General features: G+C 43.6%; 1 protein-coding gene across 6 annotated transcripts in view; it reads right to left on the bottom strand.

Annotated features, from left to right (window-relative positions):
- Positions 1-26965, bottom strand: part of THADA (THADA armadillo repeat containing) — a 1526823-nt gene that overhangs the window by 981902 nt on the left and 517956 nt on the right. For all 6 annotated transcript variants that reach the window (XM_085612787.1, XM_085612792.1, XM_085612789.1 and 3 more), the window contains 2 exons: positions 17872-17985; positions 3607-3729 (listed from right to left, as the gene is read on the bottom strand). In XM_085612787.1, the coding sequence (XP_085468913.1) occupies positions 3607-3729; positions 17872-17985 (237 nt within the window). The remainder of the gene's footprint in view (positions 1-3606; positions 3730-17871; positions 17986-26965) is intronic.

The raw sequence follows: 26965 nt of genomic DNA, 5'->3' as shown, positions 1-26965 counted from the left end.
TTTTTAAAAAAAGGATATTTAACCCTTGGCACTCTGGTGGTTTCAGTGTATCTGGTAGCAGCCCCTATTTCAGGATATCATATTTCAGGCTATCGTATTTAAAATACACTTATTAACATGTCACATCCGGACATTGATAGCCCTGACACTCTCCTCTCAAATTTTAACAAGGACTTAATAAAATTATCCAGCAGGAGATGCGTACTTGCATACAGGAAACCTTGTGTCAGGTCATGGCCAATCAAAGGCCTCAGGTATCTGTTAAAGATATTGACCGTGATGGAGTCTCAGTGGGAGACTCCAACTATGGTAAAAAACAGGGCAATAGATTAAGAAAAATGAAACACACTGAGGAGGTTTCTTCCATGAGCATTACTGGAGGTCCAAGCACCTCGAAACATATCCCGAAGTGGCACATCTGTCCTAGATGCACAAACCGGTGATTTTAATATTTTATATAGGCACTTCAATAATTGTCAGTATACATCACTTTGCTGAGTCTAATCTTTCGCCACTTCACGGTTGGAGTTTATTCAACCACGTGCATGGTGCGTCGGCTTCACACCAGGACTGCCCCACAGTTGGCACAATGTTTTACGGCTCTGTATTAGACGTTCTCTAATCTCCTTCCCTTCTCCTCATTTTCCACAGGCTATTTTCATTGATTCAGGCTTGTACCTTAACTGTCCTGATGATGATCCTATTATTGTTTTTAAAGGATTGAAACGTCGTCGACTAATGTAAACAGTTTGCACATTAATCGCATATGGTAAAAGGAGTGCAGTTACACTTTATCTAAGCTTGTCTGAAATTGTGCTCAATATTCCACAAGCTAACCCGTCTTGCCTGATATGTTTTTGTCTTAAATGTGTTCATGTAGGATGCAGGATTGTGTCCCACGTTATTGCTGTGCTTGTATTTGTGTTCTTTGATATTTTTGATTTATTAAATTGATTGTCCGGCTGCACACTCGCAATATAGTACTGATTCAATTCTATATTTATCCTACTGACCAAACTGTTCTTTTTAAGGACCATTGTTCTAATACTAAACTAGATGCACAAACCAACATGCAGGACAATGCCATTGAAGAACTAGGAGCTTTAGAATGAGGAACTGCTAGATGAGTACATCTTTGATCTTGATCAGGGTGATCTGGACATGGATGACCTCGGTACAGAGGAGGAAGTCCCAAACTCCTCGAGGGGGGTAGAAATGGATCCCTTGGGTCAAGAAATGTTCTCCCCTCATAATATCATATGTGGCAGAAGAAGAGGTGGATTCCATGATGAAAAAGGGCGCTATTGTAGAGGTACCCTTGGAATACTGGGTTTTCGTGAGTACACTCTTCTTTGAGGAGAAAGAAGACAAAGGATGGAGACCCGTAATAAATCTCAGGGATCTCAACCTTGTATACAGACACTTCAAGATGGAGGGAATCCATCTCTTGAAAGACATATTACTAGAAAAGGATTGGCTGATGAAATTGGAGCTGAAGGATGCCTACGTCACCATTCCCATGGCCAAAGAGTACCAGTGTTACCTCCAGATCACCTGGGGACGCTGTTTTTAACAGTTCCAGGCACTTCCCTTTGGTCTCTCCTCGGTTCCTTGGTGTTTCACCAAGGTAATGTGAGCGGTTGCTTCCTTTCTCAGGGAAGTGCCTGTATAGAGCACAAGACCAGCCTCAGAGCAGAGTACCTACCTGGGAAGGCAAATGTGTTGCAACTCGAGGTTTTCAAGGGATTACAGCGACTGGAAGCTGAAAGAAACCCTCTTCAAAAATCTGTTTTGTTTATGGGGTCCATTGGAATTGGATCTTTTTGCGAGCAGGTTGACATTTCAACTGAAGAAATACTTCAGCTGGATGCCAGACCCAGGTGCTCTGGCAGTGAACGCCTTCCTGCAGTCTTGGAAGGGAACCCACGCTTATGCCTCTCTCCCTTTTGCAATGATTCAGAGAGTTATTCATAAGAGGAGACTGGAGATATGCCCTCTTGTATTAATAACTCCCTTTTGGCCGTCTCAGGCATGGTTTCGAATGACCTTGGAACTGGCTTGTGACAATCCCTTGTTTTAGCCGCTAAGGAAGGTCTCTTAAGGGACCTAGATGGAAGAAAGCACCCAGTGGTACTGACAGGGACTTTGAAACTTCTAGCCTGGAAGATATCAGGAGATCTGGAGAGATGTTTTGGCAAGAGCTGAGGGGCTCTTTGAAGAGTCTTGGGCTCCAGGTACCCACAGTATATACAATGGAATGTGGAAATCATGGGTACGTTGGTGTTTGGGGACGGATTTGAAGCCTGTGGAGGCTCCTATATTTGAAGTGATACATTTTTAGTGGAACAATTCGATAGGGGTCTTAGTTACAGAGCTCGTAAGTGCTACAGAGCTGCAGTCTCAGCTGGATATGCTTTAATGAATGGCAGGAGCATTGGGAAAAATGTCATGGTCTGGAGAATTATTAAGAGTATTAGGTTAAAGAGACCCCCTAGACCTAAATATGAGACCCTTTGAGATGTGAATCTAGTCTTTGACCTGTTCACTTCATGGCCGAGTAATAGGTATTTGGATCGGAAGAGACTGTCTATGAAGTTAGCCTCCTTGCTCTGTCTAATTTCCTGTCGACGTGTGTCAGACATTAAAGCTTTAGAGGTAAGTAACAGAGTTTATGATGTCTTTCGGGTGAATTGTGAGACCATTAGAAGAACTTAAAAAATGTCTGGCACCATATTTTATCCCAATTTTGATTCTTCCAACAAGCTGTGTGTGGTAAACTGTATGAAGGAATATGATTCCAGGATGAGCGAGCATCGTCCTGATGGTATTAATCAACTTCTCATTTCCTTTGTGAAGCCCTTTAGAGCTGTAACATGACAAGAATTTAAAAATGCCAAATAATATACACACACAAGCACCAAAGAAGTAACAAGCAATGGCAAAGCCAATACATCTAGGTTTAATGTGTTAACACATGCAGAGTAAGCACATTAAAGTCAGAACATACAACAAACGAAAGGTGGCCTATGTATATGGAAGCATCCTTGCCCTCGACATAGTCTGTTTTTGTGGCGTGCTTCAGAGACAAAATGCAATATTACTTAGAACAAAGAGGATGTGGCTTTATGGCTGGAGCGGTCGACCTCGCCACAGGGGAACGGGGTTAGAGTCTCGGGAGGGACACTCAACATCCTGTGATTCTGGGAAAATCACTTAATCTCCCTGTGCCTAACTAAAAAAAAAAAAGAACGTGTCCATCTGTAAAGCAACTGGGGCGCATTTATAGCGCTCAGATACCTTTGGGTCAAGTTTGCAATATATAAATCTCCGAAAAAAAAGACAATGCTTTCACCAATTCCGAGTACACAATTCTAGATAAATGTCAGACTGATGGGATTATAAGAACTGCATTACTGGACTTGGATTGCTGAAGGCAGTTGGCATGAGTTGCATCATACTAGTTTGTTGATGACTGTTGGAAAGCAGTCATCTACCATATTTCTGGGAACAGACAAAGCATATCATATTCACTGCACGATCAAATGGGTTAACAGGTAGCCAACATCCTTACACAAAAGTAGTCAATATAAAAAAAATGTAACTTACTGCCCAGACCGGTGATGTAAACCCTAGAATCGCAGCTTGCGTCCCATCTGCTACATACGGAATTATGTTTTCGCTTAAACGAGTGTCTCTGAACAATGCTCTTAAAATATTTAGAGCATGAACCTTTAAAAAATATGATACAACATAATTAATAATTACAGAATTGCTCAAAATATTTTGCACTATACTTAATAGTCTGCTATTTTTTTTTTAGCACTAAATGTAATATACTTGAATTACCTGGGATCAGCAGCTACATTTATACACTAAAAATATAGGTGCAGAAGACCTAAGCAAAAATATTTTTCTCTGTGCTTCAAATTTTAAATAAATGTCTGAATTTCACAGCCACCAAAGTCTTACTGATATAAGAAGCAACTACACAGACATAAGGTCAAGCACTCTGCGACCTTAAACATTAGGTTTTTTGAGACAAATACCTTCTTTTGTACTATTCTTTCACACTACATTTGGCAAAAACCAAGTTACTCACCTGTGACAGTAGCTTTAAAGGGGGCATGAGGGCCACCACCCTTTGGTTATCTTGGCCACTCATTATCCTATTATCAGTCACTTTCAGCACTGTATTATATCACATTATATACACACAAACACTTCAATTCCTGCTCTTCATCCCGAGTCCTTGCAGTCTATTCCACAATGTAATAATAGAGGTCTTCTTCTTCCAGTGAAAATAATCCCACCTCAGCTTTTGAAAATGTATATTGAATTCAGATGCTGATTTCAGTAACATTACAAGAAAAGGAAACATTATCATGGAAAAGTGTCTGCAGGGAGTTAGCCTCTACTCAAATGCTGCTGTGTAGATACAAACACTTAATTCCCTTGGTGGGTACAATTTTCCTCCTGTATGTACTCTAGCAGGTAGGACATTGTATGTAAAGGACTGAACTACCAGTCCATTCAGGGCTAGGTAGTGTCTCTGGGGCAAACAAGGAGATTCAAACAAGGATGGTTGGTCCGGTAAACTCAAACTGTCTGAAAGGCCAGCCAAATATCCTTTGATGGTACCAACTGCAAGGCATTGCAGGGCTAGAGACAAAATAAACAGTAGCACACCAAACATTTTGGCTTGTAAGGGGTCTGAGTTGCAGACTCCACACCAGTCAACAAACTAGTCCCAGCGCTTGGTGTAGTTGGACTTTGTTTAGGGAACACTGGATGAGAGGGTGACAGTCACATCCTCCGGTAGAAAATCAAAAGCAGTCCGCTCACTTTCCATGCCTGGAAACCTGGACGCCAGCTGATTGGTTACCTTGGTGCTAGTCCCACTGAAATTTCAGATGCTGCTGCAGAACCCACATATGCCACCTGGTGAATATGACAAGCAGGATGATTAAGGCCAGCAGACCCAGACATCTAAAAGCCAGTATCACCAAGATCCAGCACCAACGCTAAAATAGTAGGATCATAGTCCAATTGTCCTGAACTGACTGCCCCAGAGAAAAAGACCTGAACAGCATTTTCTCCAGAAAGGCCTCAATAAAGGAGAACCTGAAGGAAGGAGTCTGGTGTGACTACGACTAATTTATAGAGAACCCCATCAATGTTAGAGGGTTTGCGGTCGTCTGGAGGTGATCCACAACTGATTGTGGTGAGCTGGCCTTCATCAGTCAGTTGTCAGATTAGGGGAAAACTGATATCCCCAACCTTCAAAGGTGCCCCACAACCAACCACCAACATTACTTTTGTGAACACTTGAGGGATGCTGATAAGGCCACAGGAGAGCACAGCAAGCTAGAAATGCTCCAGGCCCACCCTGAGCCAAAGTAGAGTTTGTGGGACAGGAGGGCGGGCACATGAAAATATGCATCCTGCAGGTCCTAAGACAACCTCATCAATCACCTGGTTCCAGAGCAGACAGGATGTGAGCCAAACTGAGCATCCTGAATTTGTCCTTTCAAAGGAAGGCATTCTGAGGGTGTAAATCTTAAATAGGATGAAGTCCTCCATTCTTGGGTATGAGGAAGTAATGGGAGTAGCAGCCCATCCCTACTTATGAGGCTTCTCGATCATCCCTTTGGTCAATAGAGCCTGCAACTCTTGCAGAATGATGGAAAGGTGCTCCTCCAAAAGCCACTCTGATGTGGGAGGAAGTTGAGGTGGATTGGAAAAGAATGGTAGGGCATAGCAGGGGTGGACAATCAAGAGACGATAGTCCACCAACCTGGCAGAAAATGCCTGCTACTTCCTCCCACAGGGTGGCTAAATATCTCTAAGGACAAACTAATGTGGCTTTGAGGCTGATACCACAGGGGTGGAGGACTGAGTGGAGCATTGCCCCAGGAGGCCTGGTACTCTGAGGGATCCCCGGCCACAAAAGGACTGGCGTTACTGCTGTTGAGGTGCGGGTCGTGGCAGCGCCTATATGCCAACTCTCTGAAATAGTCTCAAAAGTGTCTAAACTGCTGGGAAACTCTTGTGTGGGGATAGAAAGGCCCAAGGAATTCACTGAAAGCATTTGAGGGCAGAATCACCCTTTTTGCCAAAAAGTAGGACCAAATCAAACAGCATATCCATAGGGGACCCCTGCATATTTCCTGAAAAGCTACTGCATCTCATCCTCGCTTGGCAGCGGCGCACCACACTAGTGCCCAAAACATGCCCCAAGCAATCACTAGTGTCCAGTCCAACCCAGATGGCATATTTGGCTGCGTCTTGATTGGTCTGAGCCAAAGTCACCCAGACCTCCTCTAGAACCACCGGCAAGATTTCACTGGCTATATCCCAAAAGACCTGCATCAAATTGCTGTCTAAATCCTTCACGTCTCTCTGTCTAGAGGGGTTGTGGGAAATGCATTAGGGTTAACTTTACTGATGTAAGCTTGGACCTCCAAACACTCAGGAGTCACATGCTGAGTAAGGAAGTCCAGGTTGCCTCGTCTAGCCACCATCCTGTTTATTGATGGGCAAGAGCAAGGCTTTGCCCAGGTACAAATAGGGGTGTCAGTTAGGGCTTCATTAAATGGGAGTAAGGGTTCAGATGAAGGCGGCCGTGGGAGCAAAACTTCAGTAAAGGGGTTTTGACTTCCATTAGGGTAGCTGTAAGCCCAGGACTTCAGCTGCCCATCTAATCACCACAGCAAAAGATGCACTCTCTTCTGCAGGGGGTGCAATGAGCAACACAAACCCTGGGTCCAGGAAGACATTCAGCCCCCTGGCTTCTTGCATGTCCATGTATAGGACATCCTTGTCATGTTGTCAGGGTACATCATCCCCATTGTCTCAGTCATCATTGTCAGGCTGATCAGAAGCTGACTCAAAAGCTGATGAAGCCTCTGAGGGAGACTTTGTGGAAAAGAAAGTTTTGTCACAATCTGAGAGGACTGGGAGCGCAGGAGTGGGATCAAAACTCCACCTCAGTCTGTCGCAACTGTAGATTCTAATATACATCAGGCAAACAGATCAGTTACACAAACTATACTGGAACACACAATTATGACATCAAGTGTTTTATGAACTATAGTGCAACACTTTTTGTCTATAAAACTAGGTGGGAAAATATGTATGTAAATATAATGGCAGTAAAAAACTGTAGGTCAATGTAAAATGTCATGGGCTTCGTTCTTATTTTTTTTTTATTTGTGTTTTGGCTTTTCTTTTTGATTTACGTTTTATTTTCAGAATCATTTGAGTGAATCATAACCTTCCGCAAAGGAATTGCTTATAACGCATTGGGGTTAACTGACTTTAATGCCCCTGATGAAGCATTATGCAAAACAAGTGTTAACATTTGTATTGTCATACTATCCAGAGAAAATAAAGAATTTACATTTGGAACAAAGCAGAATAGTAATAAATGCAACATTCATGAACCGGAAAGAAGTGTGTAAGAACCTACTTTTATTTGCTATAAAAAGGGAATTGATTTAATTTATGATCACCCAGCAGAAATAGAGGTGCACAGGAAAATGATCCAACATTGAAGAAATATAGTGTCCTTGGAGTACAACAGACCCTATGTGAGCACCACACAAGGTGCAGTTTGGCTCAAAGCAGTGAAGTTTGCACGTGGCTGGATCAAAATCAAGTAGAAGTCAGTTATTAGCAACAATCTAAACTTCCTGAAGACGATACTGATTCACACATGACACATCTAATGAAAATGTGTTACAGCGACACAGAAATCCGTACGAATAGCGCACATTAATTCAAGCATGCAAACAAACTTTTTGTTTCCGAAAAGTCTAATTTCAGATCCGGTTTAAACAGACTGATAAAATGTAAGATATTAACTATGTCTTCAAATAACTAAAGAAGCAGGACTTTATGCGGACTGCATGTACCACAATGGCAGCGATAAACAAACTTTTGGAAGTCTTACAATTCTGGGGTGTAACAAAGGGTGAGTTCCAACCTGAAGACAAACATGAAACATCTGGCCCCAACAGAGCCAAATTAACACCTGGCCAAATTTTTTTAAAAATGGCTACTCATGGATTGAAAATGAAACACAATTTGGGTGGCTCCAAGCTTATGTATTGTTCATGATGTAAGTGCAGTGCTGGGTTGGAAAGACATTTGAGAATATGCAGATGACCAACAGTGCAATCAAATTTCAAGTAACTTAGATGGGCGGGGCTTTACAATAGTAATTGTCTTTGGCAAATAGAAGAATATGCATCTAGAGAAAAGAAGGCCCGAATAGGGAATAGATGTTAAAATATATAAAAAGAAATATGCACAGAGGATCTCCCCAGCTTTCACTCACCACTATCCTGGGAAGTGTCAGAGGTAAGTGGTACTGGATCTACTTTGATTTCTTGACAAACAACCCATTCACCTGTGGTACTGCCTACCTGATATGTTTTAGTGCAAACAAACCAGCAGACAGGGCTTTACGTGGGATGAAAGAACTGTAATTAAGGGCGTGGCTTAAAACACTTAAGCTTAAAAATTGTGCTCAGGGTAATGTGCTGCCCCACTGGTATTTTGCTGCTTCTGTCCACTCATTCAGATATATAACACACCAAGTAACAATACACCTACAACAAGCCAGGGTTATTGGCTTGGTCAATGGTTGTAAGATGCATAAGATAAATAAGCAAAAGCTGTCACTTTGTTGTATATAATAGTGAAAATGCTACTAGCTCTTGTAGGCGAGGTTGTGGCATAAGACTAGAGCAGCCGACATTTGAGCTGAGGAAACCGGTTCGAGCCTGAGGTCCTGTGATTCAAGAAATGAATGTGCCCTTGTATAATGTAACTGGCGCTCCAAGTGTGCGCTATATAAAACTGAAAAATGAGACTCTTAAGTTACATCAAACGCAGTGACGGGTTGTATTATTGCAGAGTTAAGGGTTTCATTTTTCGCCACCCTGATGGTAAAAATGGAGAGCCCAATAGGGGTTCGTCTCGGCACCTACTTTTAAAAAACTGCCAGTGCTGAGCACCGGCAGGACCCAGCCCACAAAAAAGCCCGGCCGTTAAAGTAATCTTTGCAGATATGTCACTTATCTGGGATTCTGCCTCCTAAATTGGAGATGGGGCTTTCACTGGCACAGTATAGGACAATGTAGCTTACATGGCAAAGATTTTCCAGTCCCACCAAACATGAAGCGTAGGTGGAGAATGTTTTTCAGCCCCTGGTGGCTTCTCTGACTGAAGAAAAAGTGCCCTCGTTTTTAGGTCTCACCTGGCGTTGGAGCAAGCATGCGCTCCTCGCCTGCGAGAGCTATAGTAAACAAGATTTAGAAAGCGACTTAAATCCTTGCCCCTCTTTCCGATTGGCTTACGTCATCCGTTATGGTAAACGGTGACGCGTGATTGAATATCGGGCTTTGTTGTTACCGCCCTTTCGCCTTTTGGGAAAGCCCATGGCAACTGGCCCACGCCATCTTTGTTTCGGTAGCTTGTTTTGTATATATTGACAGCGCGCCATGCATACTTTCACTTTCATAATGCATTCTTTCGCCACGTGTTTTACTGCACACGGGGACATCACTGTAAGTTTGGGGGATGTGGCAGAGAGTATGGAGTTCTGCACACAACTGCCATCTCCCTAATTCAGTTAAGTACATGACCAGGTTTCATTTAGTCTGTAAGCACCATTATTGACTTTGTCTTACTGCATGCACGACATGTTTAAATGTAAGAAAAGCACGTCGTGCCTGCAGTAAGCAGCCGGGACAATGGCGGCCGTCCTTCCAGTGCCATAGGTCTCGCATTGAACTGCGATACCTATTGCATTGCAAATATTTTTTTGTTCAAATTGCAGGCTGGTTTTCCTGCAAAATGGAGGCCGCTACCTCCGAACCTCTTGTGGCGCCCGCTTCACGCCATTCATGCTTGTTTTTATACTGTTTGTGCTGCTGCGGGCAAACAGTCGGAATCAATCAGCCAAGATTACCGGTCATCGTATTCTTGCATCAAGTGATTTGACCAGAAACAAAGGATATTAAGCTGATGCCGAGACTAGAATTCGGTTGACTAAGGCTAAAGTCAGCAGCTCTGGGCGTTCCCGACACATCCTCTGCCCTTGTAAACTGTAATTGCATTAACCACGTACCCCTCGCCGCCTCTCTGTTCCGCAGTAAATTTACATTATAGCATTAGCTTAAACACTCTGAAACAGGCATCACTTAGGAGCCACAAAACACAATAAAGGAGAGACGAGGGATAAAGCTGTCTCTGACTCCCTCAAATAGACTTAATCTCACACAACAGAGAAGCAATCAAAAAACAGATAAGACAATACTGGACGCTGTAAGTGGGAAAATCAATAGATATTTTAATACTGCCCTCACACACTCGAAAGTGTCATGCTTCATCATTGGGCCGCATCATACACCTAGGTGCAGACCAACACCTTGGGTGGAGCGCAATTGTTTAGAATAAATGATGAAGGAAAGTGGTGAGGGTAAAGTATAAAGGAAAAAACAAACAGAACAAAAACAAGAGTGTAATTCTGAGAAAAAGGAAACAAATAGTCTCCAAGAGAAAGGGACCAAAAGAAGTGCAGAAAAAAATCTAAAACTGTCTCGGGGTTGACCCTCAAACTTTACTCTTGTCAACCTCTGGCAGGATTAAAATAAACAAGATGGGGTATCCAGGGCAGGTAACGACCCTACCATCCCCACTGCTAAAACCAACATGTTTCTGCCAGTTTTCTATGTGCCCAACTGGGTCACTCTGGCATTCATCAGGGTGTTGGTCCCTATTGTTTGGTCTATACCCCTATTCGGGTATTTTTTAAGTTTTTCAATGGGGGAATTACCCCCGCGTCACTCTATTTTGGAATTTCCAAGAGGATAAACATATCTACAACAAAAGAAGAGAAAGAAAATGGATCGTCATCTCCAATCTCATTCTTCTCATGTTTATTCACAATACTCATTGTATTTCCCACGCATCCTTTAACGTGATCTATAATCTCCAATGCAGCCTCACCTTCTAACAGAACCAAAACCCCAAGTCAGTGGACACCGCAACCAACAGAACCCACCTCACCAAGTGTATGAGTGTCAGATCCATCTACATGTGTATATACAGAACTTTAAGATTAAAAACGGTCCATATCTATCACCGTATCTCTTTCCGTGTAATCCACGTGTAAAATCACATGTTATTAGTCAATCTGTCCTGCGAAAGTGACCCACACCCAATGGGACCTGATATACTCACAAGAGTTTACGAGTAATGTTCTAAACCCGGGACAGCGGGGGACGGTGCTCTTGTCGTCACACTCTGTATAAGGAAGGAGCGTCACTATCAAAACACTCATTTGTGTCGAGATAAATTCACACTCAATCATCTTAACCACGCAGACCAGTCCTATTGTACGGCCATATCCAGTTGCCCTATTACTCATTTCATTGTTCAACTTTTTCTCGAGTGCGGTACTCAGGGCACTGCAGAATGTGGCAGGGTGGCCAAACGACACTCACACTTCAAATAACTAATTCGCACAACAGGGATGTCACATATGCACTTACTACTCCAAAGAGACACTGTCTCCTTACTCCCCACGTCCGTCCTCCGACGATACGGGTGCCTCACATCAAGCCCCCATTTAAAGAAGTGGTGTTATCGTGCACGCTGATCCCTGAACGCCCAGTCTGCGCGTTACCCAACGTGCTCTTTACTTTTCCAACATAGAAAGAGGCCCTCAGATCTCTATCGCCCGCATCAGTTCTCATGGCGGCCATTTTGGAGTTCCTGATCTCCTCTAATCCTGCCTTGCTAACATAGCAGAAGTATTCTTATCAACTAGGGAAAATGTATTTAACTTCAATGTGCTCGCATATCGAACTTCTTTACTGGGTAAAATTTATATTTATACTCCCACAATATCACGAGGGAATAATACAAAGGAGTGGATCAACTGACTAGTTCAACATCTCCTTGGATGAAACCCATTTACTATTTCCCAGAAACCCATTTATAGTTGCATGATTCCATATAACTGGAACCACGGGATTCCATAGTTTAATCCTGTGGTGTGACTCTTCAATCGTTCTACCCATCTCTGTTCTCTCATTAAAAGGAAGCTCGAGATGTCATTTGTGTTCTGTGGTATGAATGGTTTGTCCACCACTACCCATCTCAGGTCCTTCTCATTGTGTTCCTGCTCAAGGAAATGGGCAGTAAGTCTCGTATTGGATTTACCACAACGTATGGTACTCATGTGTTCCAAAATACGAACTTTTATTTTCCGAGTTGTCATGCCAACGTACAATAAGTCGCAAGGGCATTTCAAGACATAGATCACATTTTCAGTATTGCACGTGGTATGTTGTCTGAGTTCCCAGGGACTGTTCAGACCAATGTCAATATTTTTCCCATTAATTGACAGGGGACAGGCTCTGCAATAGCCACAAGCATAATGCCCAACAACTGGTGGTAAAAGCTGATGGCCAATACGCAAACAACCTACGTCCCTATCTGGTCTCGGGCGAGTGTTCACAATAATGTTCTTAATGCTTGCACTTTTCTTAAATGCGAATAAGGGGACAGGTTGGTTCAGCCCATTCGAATTTAAGATCTGCCATTTCTTCTGGATGATTTTTTTGAGGTGATTCGAGGATGTATTATATGTAGTAACACAAATACTCCTTTCCGTTGACTCTCTCGTGTTAGTCTCTAGAAGGACATCCCTATTACAATTCCTAGCTCTTTTTTGAGCTTTCTTTTTTTTTTTCTTTTCTTTTTTTTTTTAAAACCTTTATTACAATTCCGAAAAGATACAAGTATGGGCCTACAACCAACAGGCCGGCCGCGAAACGCAGTGTAAACATAGGCACGACTTAACATGCACATCAATGAAGCAGCAAAAGAGTTACTAAAGTGCTAATCATCGCAGTCAGCCACAGCCGCAGTCCCTAAACAAACAGGAAAGGTTTCATATTTTTGAAAAACAGAAAACATCAAACTCACAAGGCAGAGGAGGTTAATGGCAGAAACATGTGCTCCTCGTATCGAGGGAGTAAACCAACCCGGGTAGACAGAGGGGGGGGAGGGGGGCAAGGCAGAAGCGACAAAGTCGCATGTCGCAGGAGCATACAGGAATGCGGGGGCTAGGGAGACAGAGCGGCGTCCATCTCACGCGTTTTTTTGAGCTTTCTTGATTACAATCTCGGGATAGTCTCTACTCCTGAGTTTTTCACTTAGAATTTCTGCTTCCTTTTTATAGTCCTCCACATGGGAACAGTTCCTGCGAAGACGCAGGAACTGTCCGTAGGGAAGATTTTCCCTCAGAGCCCGTGGGTGGAAGCTCAGAAAAGATAGTAAATTGTTCCTATCAGTTTCTTTATGGAACACATTACTAATCAGAGCACCTCCCTCGGCTTTGATATTCAGATCGAGGAAGGGGAGGGTCTCATTTGTAATCGTTCCAGTGAAAAACAGGAAAGGATTCCTTAGATTCAGCCAGGTAAGGAAGGTGTCTGCCGAAACTCTGTCTCCCCGTCAGATGATAAGAACATCATCTATGTACCGATGCCAAACCCTTATGTTGTTCTGAAAGGGATTCGACGGTTGAAAAATTACTTCTTCCTCGAACTTTGATACATAAAGACATGCTAGACTGGGGGCACAAGAGCTCCCCATAGATGTACCGTGGGTCTGTAAATAGAATTTGTCCTCAAACTTGAAGAAATTCTTTGTGAGCGCCAATTCCAAGAGGCAGAGTATAAAAGCCCTTGGTGTCTGGAAACTCCAGTCCTCTGAGAAAAGTATATTCTCAATCACCCTCAGGGTCTCCTGTTGGGGGATGTTCGTGTACAAAGATTCTATGTCCAGCCCAATTAGTAAGTCTTTATCTTCATCAAAATCCAGATCTTTAATGAGGTTCAATACCTCTCTAGTATCCTTAAGGTACGCAGGCATCTTTTGTACAATCGGACGCAAATAAAAATCACAAAATTTGGACAGAGGTTGCAGGACTGAATTTACACCAGAAACAATGGGCCGCCCCGGTGGTGGTCGTGTAGATTTATGTACCTTAGGTAAGGTGTAAAAATAAGGTACAGTTGGCTGTTCATTGCACAAAAATGTTGCCTCTTTTTGGCTAATCCAGTCATTCGTCAGTTCTTCCTCTAGTAGTGAGGCAATTTGGGTCCTAAGTTCTTCTGTGGGATCCCTCTCTAGTATGGTATAATTCCTTCTGTCATTCAAAAGGAGGAGACATTGGGCATTATAGGTATCTAGATCTTGGATAACTATCGCCCCGCCCTGATCAGCTGGTTTTATTACTACTGATTTCTCATCCTTAAGTTCTTTAAGGGCCTTGTTTTCCGCTGTAGTTAGATTGAAGAAAGGTTTTCTCGTTCTTATTGAATTCGATAGATTTAACTCTCTGAGCACTGCCTGTTCAAAAACACCCACCTCTGGGGGTAACACTCTGAAACAGGCATCACTTAGGAGCCCACAGGAACTGAAGAAAGACTGGTCAGCAAAAGCCTGTGGCCATCTTGCTATAGGGATATTTTACGGACCACAAAAGGAAAGGTCGGTACAGGCAACAACAAAGCTATAAAAAATATATTAATAAAGAATTGCTTTGTGTCTTATTTTCTAACCAACTGTTTAAAAATGCATGGATGCTTTAGTACTATATGTGTATAGGTTTGCAAAAGCAAACATTTCTGTGCAAAATGGGAAAAAATTATCATAACTATTACATTTAGAACTATACAAAAACTAGGTTCTTTCCCTTCTATAGTCCATCTATTTTCAATCAAAGCACACACATTAAAAAATGGCCATCAGTTATCAAGCAAATATTCCATCTGAACAAGGAAATGTAGAATGACGCCCCGAATATTCTTCAAAACGAGGCTTGCACCACACTTCTTTGTCGTCTTTACTCACATCGCCTGACTGTATACTATAGTATCTCTGCCACGCGGTTGCGCGACAAGAAGAGTTTTGGAGGTCATGATCACATGCCAAATAAAAAAAAAAACTTTCAGTGACAATGATGTTCTTCCGGACTTTTACTTGTTATTGCAGTCATTATGAGTTAGACTAGGGACTCTGAAACGGCGAATGTGTGCAGTTTGTTAATTGCTTAACTTTTGTAGGCTTTTATCTGTGCATCACCTAGTGGTACGTTTCTGTAGATTGAAACTGTTTAGAGAATGAAGCACCATACAACCCATCCTATTTACCCTCAAGTTTCATAGAAAACTGATCCCTCAGGCATCTTACGCAAACACAGTACGAAATCCTTGCTTGGTTATGCTTGGTTGGGTGACCTAGCCTTGCTTTCCTAACAAATACTTATTTACATTGGTTAGGCAAGCATGAACCATTGGCATAGTGTAGTGAACAGTCGATTCTGGGTCAGAGGGATGTCATCACTGCCTGAAGGTCTACATACTTTCTTTCTCTCTTTCTTCTTTGTCCCTGCCAGATTTTTCCAGGGAAGGCATGGCTTGGCAGTTCGGGCTGGACTGTTCCCATGAGGCACAGGGTCAGACTGATTTGCATATGGCCATGTCTGAACTGGGGTGGCAGAGTGGGCTAAAGAACGGTGATGGATCAAACCCAGATCTGTTGACTGGGTGTGAGTGTTTGATTGGTTCTGATGCTCCATCCATCACCACCCCTTTTTGTACCGCTTTGTTTGCCATAAGTTGGCAGGGTATGCTCAGACGTGAGTCCCTTGCTCACTTTGCCACTGGATTCAAGCAAGCCTGGCTGAAGACGGCTGAAATGCCAGAAACCGGTCCTAGGAAGCTTGTTTCCGGTCCAGGGAAGGCATGGCTTGGCAGTTCGGGCTCGACTGTTCCCATGAGGCACAGGGTCAGACTGATTTGCATATGGCCATGTCTGAACTGGGGTGGCAGAGTGGGCTAAAGAACGGTGATGGATCAAACCCAGATCTGTTGACTGGGTGTGAGTGTTTGATTGGTTCTGATGCTCCATCCATCACCACCCCTTTTTGTACAGATTTTTCTTGTAGGCATATCCCCCCATCCCAAATTTGGTAGAAAATCAGAGGAAAGAAGGTTAATTTGCTTTGGTTGGTGCTGGTTACTTTCCTTACGTACATTCATTGTGCATGACAGCACCCAACGCTTAACTCGCGTGAAATTATGATAAAATGCCAGTTTGAGAATAGATATGCTTCTTTCATTGTGTTGCATTAAACGTTCGGGGAAAGCATGTCAACAGCAACCACCTGCAGCATACTAGCACACCAAAACTGTAAATCACGAGAAATTATTTTAACAACTTCGATTTGTTTGTTTTTTGCCACTGAGACAATTGAACTGAGCCTGTTTTTTGGGTGGATTTAGTGTCTTTTTTTTACTGTGAATTCCAGTGGTTGTCGATACCATAAGTATTTTCTTTGGTGCCAGTCATGATTAGACAAGACGAAAAGTAAAGGATGGAATGCTTGAAGTAAGCTAAATCACTAGAAATTATTTTAACTAGGTCAGGAATTTATTTTCTTTGCAACTGTAAATTATCAGAGTGTAACCACACCTAAACTCCCAAATTAGTCAGTTGTAATGCTTACCCTGCTCTAGAACATAGCTTACACACACATTGGCAAAGCCAATAGCTCTGGCATGCATTTTCAATAGTTTGACTTATTGGCATTGTAAATGATAATGGCTTTTATTTATGTGTTTTGAAAACCTGCAAGCAGTGTGTAAACATGCAATTTGTACTTAAATTCCTTACTTACCCTTGCAGGTTATCAAAACACATAAATAAAAGGCATTGTCATTTACAATGCCAAAAGCTCAGACTCTCACAAATGCGAGACCTATTGCATTGCAAATGCTTGTTTAATCAGATGTCAGACCCAGAGAGGATAAGCATGGATACTGAGTAGAGTGTGTAACACTTCCCTGTAGCAGGCCCAACAGTTTTAGCCTGCTTCTTCAACCATGACAAATACTAGTGACAAGTAAACTAATCATTTCCTTGCTGAAAAGAATCAAAAAATGATGGAAGAGCAGTAACGTTTTAGTATCTGGGGATCACGGTAGCAATTTCTTTGACAAGCTGACAATGATTTCTATTATTGTATCAGGGGAGCAGTCTTGCCATGTAAGTGCCTTGTAGTCCTCCCTCAGTCACACGTGAGATGACTTTCAGCCTTCTGAGCTTGCACTACTGACAGAAAAACGTCTGCATGCATGAGACAAGCAAACTGGCTGTTCTGAGGCCAGTTCGACTGACCTCATCACAGAACCAATGTGAGTTGACGCAAGCCTGCCATCCACTTTGGCTGAAATATAGTTTGCTTTCAGCCGTTCTGGTTGGCCACTGCGTTCAGGCTCATTTAGCTGCTCAGACGCTAACCAGCTTGCATGAAGAGCCTCCTAGAATGGTTTTGCTACCACATAGGCTCGGATAGCACCGAGTGAGGGGGGGGGGGGGGTGGGTCCGGTTGCTAGGGGTTAGAAATCAAACGCAAATTTCCATCTCAATGGCTGAATCCCTAAACAGGCGGATTCTGGTTTGCAAACCTCAGTTAAATAATCATTACAACTAAGTGCTAAATGGTTGACTTCGAATGAAACAGTAAATATGTTATTGCATTCACCAATTTACATGTTCTCAGTGTTGCAAAGCATTTTAGAAAAACTTAGAAGCAAGTGGTCGACCACATCTACAATATCACTTTTCGTTTTTCAGAAGGAAGAGCAGGCACAGATGGAAACAATATCACATTTAAAAGATACTCTAAGTGACATATATATACAAATTATCAAAGTGAACTTCTTTTTTGTATCTACTGTAGTGGGTTAAATAAATCCGAAGGTTGTTACTCGGGAACATTACCTGCGGGATTGTACTTTGTGGCTCATTCAGAGGCATAGCCAAAGAGATCAGTTCCTTCATTGTCCTTTTCAACAGTCCATCCTTGCAATTTTTTGGTTCTGAACCAAGTAAAGCCTGTATGGATAAAAATTAAAAATTACAATGTGAACCAAATATGTATTCAAAATGTAAAACAATGACTCAATATTAGTACAAGATACCAACATTTTATTAAGTGGTTGGGAAGGAAAGAATAAGTACATTTTTGGGTGGTGCTCCTTCTGGTGGATAATCTATCCAACTTCAGATTCCTCACCTTCGAAAATTCCCCTTGTGCCAAACTGAATATGGACATTTACGCCGCAGTGCTCATGCACACTGCTAGGTGGCACTGTGTGGCGACATGCTGATTCCACACTGCTCCGGAAGTTATGGGAATTCTGTCTTTTCCCTTTCTGCATCCTCAAACGTAAGTGCAAACAATTGTTTATAAAGGTGTGCTGATCACTGTGAGAAACTGGGTGGTTGGATGAGGAGGGTGTGATTCTCAAGCAATAGTCACAATTATTTTCAGTGTGAACCTCAAAAGTCACAAACCTATGCTTAATCCTCTGGTAGCCAGACATAAAAGCACTCAGGCTTAACTTGGAGGCAATGTGGAAAGTATTTATGCAGCACACAAACAGTAAAAAAGAAATATTCCCACCAATTTAGAAAAATAGAGTAGAATGTAATTAATTATTAAATACAAAAAGGACAAACATCCATCCAATAAGTACAATCGGAGAAATGCAGTTTCAAATATTTTAGGTGAATTTAGTGACTAAAAGCACAAAAAGGCACTCTCAGTTATCTGGTCGTTCGAGACCGGGTGAAAGTCACACATTCAGGCCTATTGCGATGGATCGCAGGCTGGATACAGGGACCAGGTTAGCCCCGCTGAAAAAATTACCTTCTCAAAGCCTTCCACAAAGAGACCAGTTTGTTGTAGAGGAGGCCACGAGAAGCAGGAGAGCATTGCAGATGGTCGTCGCTGTAGCACGAGGAGCAGGTCTGGCTTTGCTGTAGCGTGAAGATTCTGCAGGGCGTCGCTGTCGATTGTTGTTGGCGCATCGCACTGGTAGTCACAACAGGCTGTAGCGCAAAGAGCAGATCTCGCATTGCTGGTAATCACTAGCGGTCGCTGTAGAGTGAAGAGACGGGTTCACTAGAGCTTCGCATTGGCAGGCGGCAAGATCTTGGTGCAAATGTGCCTGTTCAGTCATGTTATGTTCAGTGGAGTGCATTCTGATACCAACCAAGGACCCAGAACCTCGGGAGGCGCCTCTTGGGGACCATGGACTCACTCTTGCAGAAGCCAGCAGGGTTCAGGCAGCTCCAGTAGCAGGTTCATGCAGGTCCAGATGCAGCAGGTCAGGTGGGAAGCTGTAGGGAGGCCTCTGGAGCGCGTTATGTCCCTGCAGCCCTGAAGACTGAAGAGAATGGCAGGCAGCTGACCCTTGGAGTAACTTTAGGTAGATTGGGATGAAGGGAGCAGGTCCAGTCTTCCTTCTCAGGCAGCAGGAGAGGCCTCAAGCAGCAAGGCAGTCCTCCTTCTGTACTATCCACAAGTTCAAAAGAGCACTAAAAAAAGTTGGTCCGAGGGTCCCATATTTATACCTTGTACCATCTTTGAAATGGGAGAAACTTCTAGTCTACTACCCAGATATGGTTCTGGAACTTCCTTCCTTCCTGCTCTGGTCCAAGCATGTCTGTAGTCACAAAAGGCTAATGTGAAGTTCTTTGTGAGTGTGTGGAGGCGGCTCCTTTGGAATGTAAGCGTGGTAGGTGACACACTTGTCAGGATGGCCCATCCTGCCAACACGCATTCTCCCTTTATGGCACTGTCTGTGAGCAATGCACAAAGGCCAACTGCTACTACACCTAGTCACATAACCCTGGACACAGACTGCAGGCACCAAATAGCTAGGATAAGAATGTGACAACTTTCTGAATGTGGCATTTTCAAAATTGTGACCTAAACTTCGACTTTACAATAAAAGAGGATTTTAAATTACCATTCTCTAGAGATAAAACATAACATTTCTACCTGTTCCCAAGCAAAAGTTATCACTTATAAAACATGATAAGGTAACCCAATGTTATCCTATGGAAAGGTAGGCATGGCAGTAGTGACAAACAAATGTAAGAGTTTTTCACTAAGAGGACATGTAGAAAAAAACGAATTCAAGAGTTTTTTTACAAAGAGGACATGTAAATCTTAAAATGACTTGTCCAACTTTTAAAATACACTGCAACCTGCCCTATGGGCGGTTTAGGGCCTACCCCAGGGGTGACTTATACTCAATAAAAAGGAAGGTCTAGGCCTGGCAAAATGTTTATTTTGCCGGTTCGAAATAAGACTGCACACAGGCGGCAATGGCAGACCTGAGACACGTTTTCCAAGACTCCTTAAGAGGGTGGCAGAATAAGTGTTGCAGGCCCACTAGTAGCGTTTCATTTATAGGCCCTGGGTACCTGTAGTACCACTTTACTAGGGACTTATAAGTCAAATGAAATGCTTCAATTGGGTGTAAACCAATTTTACCATGTTTAAAGACGTGACCAAAAGCACTTTAGGACTGGTTATCAGAAGTAAAGTGCACAGAGTCTTAAAAGACAACAAAAACTGGTTAAGAAAACAGGAAGGGTGAAGACAAAAAGTTTGTGAGTGGCCCTGCAGAGAGAGCCAAGTCCAACAATAACTAAATCGGGATATTTTAGGCGTTAAAAAGAGGCCACCTCATAGAATGGAAAGGCAGGAGGGCACTAAGGAACCTACGGTTAGATGGAGTATCCACCAGAAAGGTAAGTAATGTGTTCTTCTGAAGGATACTTCTATCCACAGATTCTCACCTTAGAGTAGATACCAAAGCAATACCTCCCCGAGGTTGAGGGTCTATGGAGTGGACTCAGACCAAAATATCTTATAGAACAGAGCGGTCGTAGTGTCCTTCCTGCCACACTCAGATGTCAAGGCAGTACCGCTTGTTGATGTTATGCACAGCTGCCCACGTTGCAGAATGACAAATAGCAAGGACAAGCACTCTTTGCACCAATACAGTGTTAGCACCCTTAGCCTTGATGAAATAGGCTGTCAGACTATCAAAGTGATGCTTCTTGGCCAGTATGTAGCAGATCTTAATGCAAAGGACTATCCACCTCGAAAAGGTTCTCTTCTGCACATTCTTCCCTTTCCCTGCTTGAGAAAAGCCCAAAAAAAGCTAATCATCCACTCGATGACCCTTGGAATAACATGTAAAACTTAAAGCCCTCTTGGGATCCAACTGATGAAGCCTCTCCTCCTCTTTTAAGGGGTGAGGAGGAGCAAAGTATGTTGATAGAGTGATGGAGTAAGAAGACAGCCCAAGACCTTAGAACCAATTTGTCTGGAAAAAAGGTGGAGTAGGGCGGTTGCACTGGGAGTGACTGTAGTCCACTTACTTACATGATGACTTGACGAAATAACAATGAAGAAGACAGTTTTCATGGTCAGGAAAAGCAGATTCCCACAGTGACTTCACAAACTGCTTGGGAGGAAACGTGTCAAACCTCTGATAAATTTCAGCACAGCAGGTGATTTGAAGGAGGACGGCTAGTTCCACAAATGCAGAAAGGGCTGACAAATGACCTATATATTGCCCACTGTAAGGCCTGGTTGGGCTAAAGACAAAAAAATTAAAGGACATCCAACAGCTTTGCCTATGAAGGGTCTGTATTTCGGGCACCAAACTAGGTCCCAGGATAAATGGAATTCGTGAAAAGGCAACAAATGGCAAAGATTATATCCACTATCTCAGTTGGCAAATCAAACACAGTCAATTGTCACCATGTGTGTAAGTTGCATAGATTTGGTTGGAAGACCCTGCCCTGTTGGTGAGACAGGAGGTTCCCTCAAAGTGTCAGCCTCTTCAGATGACACATGCTCAGGAGTTCCAGGCACCAGTCCAGGGCCACCAGGATGAAGTGGGCCTGGTCACTCTAGATCTTCTTCAGAACTCAGGACAGTAAGAAGAGGGAAGGTGTACAGGAGTCCCTAGTTCGATTCCAGCTGGATTATGACTCTTAACAAGTGTTTTTGTGGAAACTCAAACATGCAAACTGACATTGCCCTTCTTGACACTGGTGAAAAGTTCACCCACTGGTGGAAGACACCCTGCACCAACTTGGGATGTGAGCACCAGTTATGATCGGCCAAAAAATGCCTACTTAGTTCGTCCACTCTGCCCTTCAGAGACCCCACCAGGTGACTGGTGACCAGAAAGATGCCATGGACCTCCAGCCACCTCCGGAGGTGTAAGACAACCTGGCACAGGGCCCAAGACCCCAATCTGTCTTGCTTGTTAAAGTACCACATGCTGGTGGTGTGGTCTGTGAGAACTTGCCCCAGCCTCTCGATGATGAAGGCCTTCAGGGCTTCGTAAATGGCCTGCAACTCCAGAAGACTGATGACAAGTTGACCATCCACTGGACACCAGTCTCATCTGCTGTCCATCTCCCCATAGTGACACCCTCAACCCAGCTTTGATGCGTCAGTCACTACTTTTAGCTTCAGGTTGAGAAGAGAAAGTGGAAAGTGAGAGTGGTCTGCTGTCGGAGAAGATGAACCAATCAGCCACCTCTGTAGTTCTTCAACTGCCACCTGTGTGATCTGGATGGTGGCTAAGGTGTCCCTGGTGATGAGCCCACTGGGATTTCAAGTTCCATTGTACGGCTCACATGTGCAACCTGGTGTGGTTTACAAGGAGGATGCACAAGGCTAAGCTGTCACCAAGCCTCTGAACTCCACCATATCCAGGATTGCGCTAATGAATGGAAGCCTAAGTGAGGGAATCAGGAGGGACTTTGGCCTGTTAATGGTAAAACCCTACAATGTCAAACATTTTGCCATCGTCTGGTGGTGCTCCACGACTGACCGTGGCGAACCTGCCTTTCACAGCAAGTCATCGAGGTTCAGAAATACAGTAACTCCCGACCTCCAAAGATGGGCAGTAACTACCCCCATCACTTTCATGAACACCAAGGGCTCTGCTGAGACCGAAGGGGATCACGACAAACAGGGAATGTGCTCCTGGCCATCCTTGAATAGCAGGTAACGCCCACGATACCGCAAGAACGGTATATAAAAATGTGCATCCTGCAACATCAAGGACACCACCCAGACGCCCGGGTCCAGAGCAGACATGTGAGCCATTCAATCTGTCCTTCCGAAGGAAAGTGGTGGGAGGACAAAGGTCCAAAATAGGCCTGATGCCCTTATCTTTTTTTTTTTTTTAATGAAGAAATAGCGAGTGTAACAATCCCCGCCTTTCTCAGAGTCCAGTACCCTCTCTAAGGCACCCTGTGAAAGCAAGCAGCGTACCTTCTGTAGCAGAATGGACAGATGCTATTCTGAAATCTGTTCTGGCGTGGAAAGGATATGGGATAGGGAAGAAAGAAAGGGTTGGGCTTAACTGTTAAACATAATTTGCACAATTCATCTGGCAGATTAGATGGATCACCAGATCGAAAAGAAGTGCAAGATCCTTCCTCCCACTGGGTGGGCATGTGTCACAAAGGGGAAACTAAAGAGGGTTGTTGGCCACTGTTGCTGGGGAGGAGGAGTTAAAAGACTGCCCAAAAGGAATGGGCTGTCTGTTGCATCACTGGCTTGGAAAACTTGTATATACCCCAACCTCTGGAGTGGCCCCTACATTTTCGAATTTGATAAGTTCTATACTATCCTTAAAGTGTCAGAAAGCAGAGCCTGCCTTCTTAATGAAGAGACAAGACCCCAATGAAGGGCTTTGCCCATCAACACAGCCTACAAAAGGCCGGGCAACTGCAGTCGCTGCTCAAGTGCTAAAAGACTTCAATTTATCAGCCCAAGAGGCAGACTGCACTTCCAAAAATCAATATCAAACTAGCTGAGGCCTGTATAATAAGGTTCTCTTGAGTAAGGTGCTTAGTGAGAAACTCCAGATCACCAAATGGCAGTCCATGACGTCTGGCTACCTGCTTGTTCACAAGTGAGCAAGAGCATGGCTTTGATCAAGTTTGTCCGTTTCAGTGATGACATTATTAAACAGAAGTAAGGGCTCAGAAGTTGCTTGTCTGTGCTGCGGGACTTCTGTTAAAACACTTGTTTTCATTTCAGGGGAGGGCAGCTGCAAATCCAACACTACGGCTGCGCTCCAAATCACTACTGTGAATAAGACATTCATCTCCATTGAGGAATCAAGTTCTGTCTCAAGAGAAATGCCAAGCCCACTGCTGTTTTGTAAATCAAGGTATAAAGCACCATGGGTCTAAGCAAGCCATCCCCCTCCCCATCAACATCATTGACCTCTTGGGGGGCACCCTGCTCTGTCACAGGGTCAGATTTGGACCCAAAAATATAATGAAGCTTCTGCTGATAACTGTGCTACAAGTAGAAGCACAAGGTTAGAATCAGGCTGCTTGACAGCAGGTTGCGTTTTTGTAGTTTCATTGGGCCCTAGTTATATCCAAAACAAGCTCGGAAGGTACTAGCCCTACAGACATCTATGATCCACCCATCAAAATCTTTTATGTATTCGAAAACTACATAAATCGAGAACTGGAGGTAGATCTTTCTCCTTTCTAGTACCAAAATTGTGGAAAACGTTTTGTCAAAAACTACGTTCAAAGAATTTAGAATTTCTTCCCTGCCCTTTTCAGATGGAAATAGCCTGATTCGCTATTCTTACACTTTTCTGCAACCAGAGCCAGGACGCTCCTTTTGGAGCAGCTGTTTCACGCTTTATAAATGCTCTCATTCATTCAGCATTGGTCGAAATCAGGCATACGTCGGTTCAGGGTCCCACATGGGCATTGGCACCAGATCATCTCCCGGTGGCATCAACACTGTAGCAGGTTGGTTGGAACAGACGTGGATCTTGAGGCTGCGATAGAAGTCTGTACTGCCTTGGTACAGGCTCGGTAATGGGACCCAAGTTGACAAGCAATGATGAGTAGGGACCCGCTAACAATCACCCTACTGGAGGCCCCAGCAGTTCCTTGGGGCCTGAAGGTGCACTAGAGGGAGCCAGAAGTACACTGAATATTTGCAACATGGACTCCATGAAGGCCCCGATCTGCTATGGGGTTGATGACTACCCGGGAAATTCAGGTGCTTCAGGATCACCTGAGTAATCGGCTCAGTGACCGGTGACCTCGACAGAGTGCAACTCGCATCTGGACGCCCTTGCGCCTTCACCTTGGAGTGGCAGAATGGGACTGAGTTCTCCTTTGTTAATGCTTGTGTTTGGACTTGCCAGAAGATTTCAAGTGAGAAGTGGAATGATCGGGAGAATGGCCCGTGACTTGTACTGAGCCTGGGGCACGGGTTTGGAACAGCAGTAGGAACTAACAGAAAGAGGCAAGAGGGATGCAGAAATTTACAACAAAGGTGCAAAAAGAAGCAAGAGCAGTCCATAAAGAACCAATAGAGGTGCAGAAAGAGGCAAGAGAACTGCAGAAAAAGGCAGGAGAGGTGCACAAAGAGGCAAAAGGGGTACAGAAAGAGGCAAGAGCGGTGCAAAAAAGAAGCAAGAGAAGTGCAGAAAGAAGCAACAGAGGTGCTGAAAGAGCCAAGAGGGGTGCAGAAAGAGGCAAGAGAAGTACAGAAAGAAACAACAGAGGTGCCGAAAGAGGCAAGAGAGGTGCAGAAACAGGCAAGAAAGGTACAGAAAGAGGTAACAGGGGTGCAGAAAGAGGTAATAAGGATACAGCAATTTGCAAGAGAGGTGTAGAAAGAAGCAAGAGCAGTGCAAAAGAACCAATAGAAGTGCAGAAAGAGGCAAAAGGGGGTACAGAAAGAAGGAACAGAGGTGCACAAAGAGGCAAGAGAGGTGTAGAAAGAGGCATGAGTGTTGCACAAAGAGGGAAGAAGGGTGCAGAAAGAGGCATGAGGGTTACAGAAGGAAGCAAGTGAGGTGCAGAAAGAAGCAACAGAGGTGCAGAAAGAGGCAAGAGGTGCAGAAACAGGCAGGAGAGGTGCAGAAAGAGGGAACAGGGGTACAAAAAAGAGGCAAAAGTGGTGCAGAAAAAGGGAAGAGTGCAGAAAGAGGCAAGAGGGGTACAGAAAGAAGCAAGTGAGGTACAGAAAGAGGCAACAAAGGTACAGAAATAGGCAAGAGAGGTGCAGAAAGTGGAAGAGATGAACAGAAGGAGGAAAAGGAAGTACAGAAAAATAAAGAAAGTTGCAGAAAGAAGCAACAGAAATGCAGAAAGAGGCAAGAGAGGCGCAGAAAGAAGCAAGAGTGGTTTGCACACCATTAGTACCAATTTAATACCCACTTTTAGCAATAAGTAACAGGTGACCATTCTAGGTTTGCGAAGGGCCTTCCACCATGCGGTTACACTTGTTGCTGCATTTTTGGTAACGTTTGAGCTAGAAACAAGATTCTTTTTTGTTCAAATCTGTAGCTTATACAGCACATGATGTATTATGTGGGAAATGCGAAAAATGTATAACTGTGCAAAAGTCGGTACAGCCAAACAGTTGCATAATTCTAGTGGCCCTGCTCATACCTCTGACAAGGTCCAGAAGTGCTTCTCAGTGGTTCCTTCTTTTTTTGTCTCATTGAGTTTATAGTTTAGCTTCTATGGAAAAGAGGAAGACTAAACCTGAGGTTACCAATTCACAACACAGACTATCATACCACACAATTACTCTCCATAACACATAATCCCACTCTACATAATTCCTATACACTAAATACCACATACTTTCTATCCACATAATTTCACTGCACAACATACCATATAATTCCACTTCACACAACCTACATCCACTCCACTCCAAGAAACATTAATAAAACACTTTTACATTTACAAAGGCCAATAGCTCTAACTCTCGCAAATGCGAAACCTATTACATTGCAAATGCTTCTTTAACTAGTAGTCGTGTTTGCAGAGTGGTGGAGAAAGGGGGCTGGGCCTCCGACCACCGCTCAGGAATTCCACTTCATAGGACTTACAGGAGGTACCAAGAGGGCTTCTTGGCCCCCAAAGTCCCTCAGGAGAAAAGAGGACTTCATCCACCAACTCGTAGTGTGCCAGGAGAAGCGTTTGC

Source organism: Triturus cristatus, chromosome 6 (genome assembly GCF_964204655.1).
Source record: "Triturus cristatus chromosome 6, aTriCri1.1, whole genome shotgun sequence".
NCBI classification, from domain to species: Eukaryota; Metazoa; Chordata; class Amphibia; order Caudata; family Salamandridae; genus Triturus; species Triturus cristatus.
This window is presented reverse-complemented; position numbering and strand designations above follow the sequence as displayed.